The sequence below is a fragment of the Penaeus vannamei genome, chromosome 11 (assembly GCF_042767895.1).
Source record: "Penaeus vannamei isolate JL-2024 chromosome 11, ASM4276789v1, whole genome shotgun sequence".
NCBI classification, from domain to species: domain Eukaryota; kingdom Metazoa; phylum Arthropoda; class Malacostraca; order Decapoda; family Penaeidae; genus Penaeus; species Penaeus vannamei.
The window spans coordinates 9,267,534-9,273,930 of NC_091559.1; the positions used below are offsets into that span (position 1 = coordinate 9,267,534).

Genomic DNA, 6,397 nt, shown 5'->3' on the forward strand with positions numbered 1-6,397 from the left:
GACAATACGAATAGCACTCCTGCTATGTAGGAAGAAAATAATAGTAGTAGAAATAGTAGTAGTAATAATAATAATGAAAATGAAACTGGTAATGATGATAATAATAATGATAATAATGGTAGTGATGATGATATGCATAACGATAGTAGTATTGTAATGATGAAATCAATTATACTAATGTTGGCAATTTGGATGCTCTATGGTGAACGTAATTGTAATGATAATGATGATAATTACGATGGCGTGACAATAATGAAACGGTAACGATGATTGTTAAATATGTTAGTTACCCCTTGATGCTCAGAACATTACGTTTTCTGTGTTTACCCTCAGTTCCTTTGTTTTTATTTCTTCGTTATAGAATATCTATATTTTTGTTGAGTAGAATACATATTTTTCTGAATTTGAATTAGAGAAATACTATATTTTAATGTAGTTTTATATCAGAGAAAAGGTACTTATTTTCCACATATATTTTTATGTATGAATACTCGTTGCAATAAAGGCCACTACGTGGCACTGCCAGGTCAGCACTGTTTCAGTCAACAACCCCCAGCCCTTTGATCCTGCTTCTACATCATGTTTTGTTACCAAGTGTGGGTCTCGTGAGGCCGTTTCCCATATTTTTGGTGCCCAGACCCGGGAAGCTTTAGATATAGAGTCGTCGCCCGGACAAGTAAGGTAACAAACATGGCAGAGTCACTTGAAGCATTGAAGAGGAAAAGGGCTGCATCAAGAGGTTGGTTGACAAGAGCTGTACAGAACCTCCAGGAGGTTTTAAATGATAACAACAGTAATTATGAGAAGTTAGATCAAGTTGCTGCTGAATTTGATAAGAGGCTAATATTGTTGGATGAGGCGCAGACAGCTGTTGAAGTAGAACTTGTTAATCCTGATGATTTAGATGCAGACCTTGATGAAGCAAGTAATTTTCGCAAAGCTGCAACAAATGTTAGATTTGAGGTCACCATGCGAATGAAGAGAGCTAATGATGGCAGTGACAGTGACAAAGGCTCTGTCTCCAGTATGAGCACCTCAGATGCAAAGCTGCCAAAGCTAGAGCTTCCCAAATATGATGGTGATCTGACCCAATGGCAGTCATTTTGGGATAGATTTACAGCCTCAATAGACAGGACTGACATACCTGTTATTACTAAGTTCACTTATTTACAGTCAGTGTTACAAGGAAAAGCATTGTCTGCCATCCGAGGAGTAACACTCACTGTTCCAAATTACAAGGTTGCATGTGATATATTGAAGAACAGATTTGGCCGACCTCAAATAATCATAAATGCACATATTCATGCACTAATGAATATCTCTGTAGCTCCTAAAATAAGAGGAGCAAATTATGTTGAATCGCTGTGGAATCTTCTAGACCAGCTCCATTGGCATGTAAGAAGTTTGGAGAGCTTTGGCATTAATAATAAACAATTTGGCGTGGTGTTAACTCCATTGGTCTTGGGTCGTCTGCCTCAAGAGATAAGATTGGAATGGTCAAGGGAATCTACAAATCATGAAGGTGACCTGGAATGGCTGCTGACGTTCCTGCAGAAGGAGATAAGCCGTCGAGAGAGATCTGAAATTTTCCCGGACGTTGGGATGGGGAAGCCTGAACGACGATTTGTGGACTCGGAGAAAAGAAGAGTGGCTTCTGCATCGGCTCTTCACACCTCATCTGAAGTAGGATCTTCTTATTGTGCTTTCTGCAGCAAGAAACACAAGTCTGAGAAGTGCTGGGATATCCTGAAGCTCCCTTTGAAGGAACGTGAAGAAAAAATCAAAGCTGCCCATTTGTGTTTCAAGTGTTTGAGTAAGGGGCATATTTCCAGTGGTTGTCAAAGCAAGTGTTCTAAGTGTAATGGCAATCATAATTTTCTTCTGTGTAGATCAAAGGGCGCAGGAAGCACAGAAAAGGCTATGGAAAAAAGTGTGAGTGATCAGAAGGTTAGTGATATTGTAGAACCTTCTGAAAATTGCAGTCCCCAAGTGAATCATGTTGGTGTGACTCTTAGCAAGTGTAATGTGTTGACGAAGACCAGCTGTGTGCTACAGACAGCTAGAGTTAAAGTGTTTGGCGAGTCAGGTGCTTGTTGTGAAGCCACCTTGTTGTTTGATACAGGCTCTGATAGATCTTATGTGTCCAGTAATCTTGTGAAGAAAGTTAAGCCCAAGTGGGTGAGCTCTGAACCTGTGTCATATACTGCTTTTGGAGGTAGTAAGTCTCCTCCAGGTAAACAGAGTAATATTTTTGACTTGCAATTAGTAGGTTTACATGGTGCAAAACATTTAATGGCTTTAGAGATTCCAAAGGTTTGTGCACCATTGACTAGACCCTGTATTCCTAGTAATTTGGTTGATGCATTTTCTGATTTTCAACTTGCTGATGATTACAAGAATAATAGTCACCTGAATATAGACATACTTGTAGGTTTGGATGCTTATTGGGGATTTATGGATCCTGAAATTAAGCCACATCAGAGTAATGGATTAGTAGCCCAAAAGTCTGTATTTGGTTGGGTGTTATCTGGTTCATGGAAGGTTCCTACTATCAGCAACTGTGAGTCTACACAAATGTTGTGTATAGGAAATGTGACAGATTCTGATTTACGTGAGTTTTGGGATTTAGAATCTGTTGGCATAACTCAAAAGGAAGCTGTTCCTAGCCCATTTACCTCAGACCCTGTTTTGAAGCAATTTTGTGAAAATGTTAAGTTTGAAGAGGGACGCTATGAAGTAGGCTTACCTTGGAAGTCGGATGACTGCAAGAAGAATCTTATGAATAATGAGGGAATTGCTAGGAAAAGGTTGCAAGGATTAGGGCGTAAGTTAGATAAGGACCCAGAGCTTCAGAAACAATATTCTAACGTGTTTACTGATTATGAACAAGAGGGAATAATTGAAGAAGTCCCTTCAAGTGAAGTTGTAAGTTCTCAGCCTACATATTATATGCCTCATCGTCCAGTTGTCAAAGAGAGTAGTTCTTCAACTAAGGTCAGACCAGTTTTTGATGCTTCTGCAACTAGTTATAATGGCACTTCTTTAAATGATTGTCTTGAGTCTGGTCCTTCACTTAACGCTGATCTTGTGAAAGTATTGGTTCGTTTCAGAAAGTGGAAGGTTGCATTGACTGCTGATATTACAAAGGCATTCTTGCAGATTTGTGTTCGGCCAGAAGACCGAGATGTTCATCGCTTTTTGTGGAAATGCAAAGACTCCATTAGAATGATGAGGTTTGTTCGTGTTCCCTTTGGTAATACAAGTAGCCCTTTTTTGCTAAATGCCACCATTAAATACCACTTACAGTCTTATCCTGATACTGAAGTAGTAAAAGAGTTAAAGGAAAACCTTTACGTAGATGATTGGCTGTCAGGGGCGGACACTGCTGAGGAAGCTTGTGAGAAGTTTAAAGAAGCTCAAAGAATTTTGGCTGAAGCTGGGTTCCCTCTTTCTAAATGGCACTCAAATTGTAAATTGTTTGCCACAAAGTTTAATGATAAAATTGATCATGGTGATGAACATGAATCCACAAAGGTTTTAGGTATGAAGTGGTTATCCTTGTCAGATCAGTTTGTTTTTAAAGGTATTGATTTAGACCTGGAGACACATTTGGTGTCAACCAAAAGAGCAATTCTTAGTCTCATAGCCAGGCTTTTTGACCCACTTGGTTTGATTAGTCCCTTTGTCATGTATGCTAAAATCCTCTTTCAAGACATATGGAGACTTGGGCTTGATTGGGATGAGTTACTACCTAAAGAGGTGCAAAATAAGTTTCAGAATTGGGTTAAGAGCATTGCTGCTCTAAAATATTGGAAGATTAATCGTTGCTATTTCCCAGAAATGTCCTGGAAAGAGTTGTCTGGTGTAGAACTCCATGCCTTTGGTGATGCTTCAGAGAAAGGGTATGGAGCTTGCGTGTACTTGAGAGTTCCTCTTGTGGATGGAACATACCAGGTGTCATTAGTGGTAGCAAGGTCAAGGGTAGCACCTATAAAGAGGGTCACTTTACCTCGACTAGAATTGCTTGGTGCTTTACTTTGTGCTAGACTCTTAGATTTTGTGAAGTCTGCCCTCTGTCTCGATAAGACTGTGACTTATTGTTGTTGGACAGACTCAAAGGTTGCTCTTGCATGGATAAAGGGTAATCCTTGTAGATGGAAGGTGTATGTGTCAAATAGAGTTGTTGAAATTCAGAGTCTTACCTCCCCATGCCACTGGTACCATTGTCCAGGTAAAGAAAATCCTGTTGATCTTGTGTCTAGAGGGGAGTTAGCCGAACCCCTTGTTAATTCTACTTTATGGATAAATGGCCCTTCTTGGTTGTCTGAACCTTTAACTCTAAGTGATAAAGGAGAAACTGTAGAGTTACCTGTTGAAGAAAGTTGCAGTAAAGGAAATATTTCTTGTGTATCTGTAAACTCTCCTAACATATTTGAGTTTGAGAGATGGAGTAACTTCAATAAGGCACGTTGTGTGGTGGCTTGGGTTATGAGATTTATTAATAATGTCCGACCTCATTCTGTGAAGATGTCAGGTCCCTTGTCTCCTGCTGAGTTAGCAGTGGCCAAGACCAAATTGTTCTACTGTGTACAGAGACAGAATTTTGTTCAGGAAATTGCAGACTTGAAAAAGGGTAAATCTCCTTCAAAGGGTTCTCCTTTGTGTAGTTTAGATCCTTTTGTAGATGATGAAGGCCTATTGAGAATTAAGGGACGTTTGGAGAATGCTGATTTAAGTTTTGAAAGTAAACATCCTGTTATTATTCCTTCAGGTCATGTTGCTAAGCTCTTGGTTCAATTTCAGCATATTTTTCTGAAGCATGCTGGAGTAGGGACCATTGTGTCTACTTTAAGAGGCAGCTACTGGATTTTGGGAGTCAGGAGAATTGCTAAAACTGTTTGTAGAATGTGTGTTAAGTGTAAGAGGTATGATTCTAGGGCTTGTAGTCAGCCTGCTGCACCTCTACCAGGATTAAGAGTTAAGATTGCTCCTCCCTTCACTGTGACAGGTCTTGATTATGCTGGTCCTCTCTTTTGTATTGATTTGCCGTCAAAGAAATTGTACATTTTGTTGTTTACTTGTGCAGTAGTAAGAGCAGTGCACCTAGAACTAACTGATTCATTATCTCTTTCTGATTGCATGCTTGCAATACGTAGATTTGCAGCACGAAGAGGTCTTCCTTCTGTTTTTTACTCAGATAATGCCAAAACATTTGTGAGTGCAGCTCGTCAACTTCAGCAAGAATATGGACCATTGTCTCCTCAATGGAAATTCATTGTTCCCCGTTCTCCATGGTGGGGAGGTTGGTGGGAGCGTTTGATTAGGTCTGTTAAGTCAGCTTTGAGGAAGACAATAGGGGTTAAATGTTTGTCAAAAATTGAGTTAGAGACCACCATTCAAGAAATTGAGGCTTGTGTGAATTCTAGACCCTTAACATATGTTGGAGATGAACCTGATGTTTCTAATCCTTTGACTCCCTCACAATTTCTCATTGGACGTAATGCTGGACTTCAACTCGAGGTTAATGATCAACCTTCATGTATCACCGGAAAGGATTTGATTATCCGAGAAAGTATTCGCCAGCAACTACTTGATAAGTTTTGGAAATTATGGAGCAATGATTATCTAAGAAACTTGCCACCTGTTGTGAAGGGATTTGTGCAAAAATGTAATGTAAAGAAAGGTGCTATTGTCCTTGTCAGAGAAGACTATGTTCCTAGGCAAAAATGGCCATTAGGTGTTGTAACAGAAGTATTCCCAGGTAATGATAATATCATTAGGAGTGTCATGGTAAAAACTGACAAAGGAGTAATTAATAGACCAGTGCAGAAGTTGCATGATCTTGAATTGTATAGTGATCTTTATGAAGATTCTGATGAAGATTTGAGAGAATCTATCTCAGGGGAAATTGTTAAATCATCAGTTCCTGGAAACAATGAAAATAGTGCCTCTGAACCTTGTAAAGAGAGTTGTTTAAACCCTACTTCCTTTAGTCAGCAGGGTCGTGTCATAAAACCCCCAAATAAACTTGACTTGTAATAATATGCTGTAATTAGTTTAGTTGTTCTTATTTCTTAAGGTTGAAATTAAGATAAGTTTGTGAGTCTTATAGTATAAATGAGTTTACTGAAGCAATTTCCAAGGAGAAATCTGTCCTACTACTATTTCTCAGGATTTTATTACCTCATTTAAGTACATTTAGTCTATGATAGGAGTAAGTACTCCTATGGTGGGGAGTATGTTAAATATGTTAGTTACCCCTTGATGCTCAGAACATTACGTTTTCTGTGTTTACCCTCAGTTCCTTTGTTTTTATTTCTTCGTTATAGAATATCTATATTTTTGTTGAGTAGAATACATATTTTTCTGAATTTGAATTAGAGAAATACTATATTTT

General features: G+C 38.8%; 1 protein-coding gene across 1 annotated transcript; it reads left to right on the forward strand.

Annotated features, from left to right (window-relative positions):
* The first annotated feature begins 690 nt into the window (after positions 1–690).
* Positions 691–6,039, forward strand: LOC138863231 (uncharacterized). Its single transcript, XM_070127407.1, has one exon. The coding sequence runs from the start codon at positions 691–693 to the stop codon at positions 6,037–6,039; it is 5,349 nt and encodes a 1,782-aa protein (XP_069983508.1).
* Positions 6,040–6,397: the final 358 nt, after the last annotated feature.

Excerpts from the sequence above, each read along its gene's own strand:
- LOC138863231 (XM_070127407.1), top strand. The coding sequence starts at position 691 with ATGGCAGAGTCACTTGAAGCATTGAAGAGGAAAAGGGCTGCATCAAGA.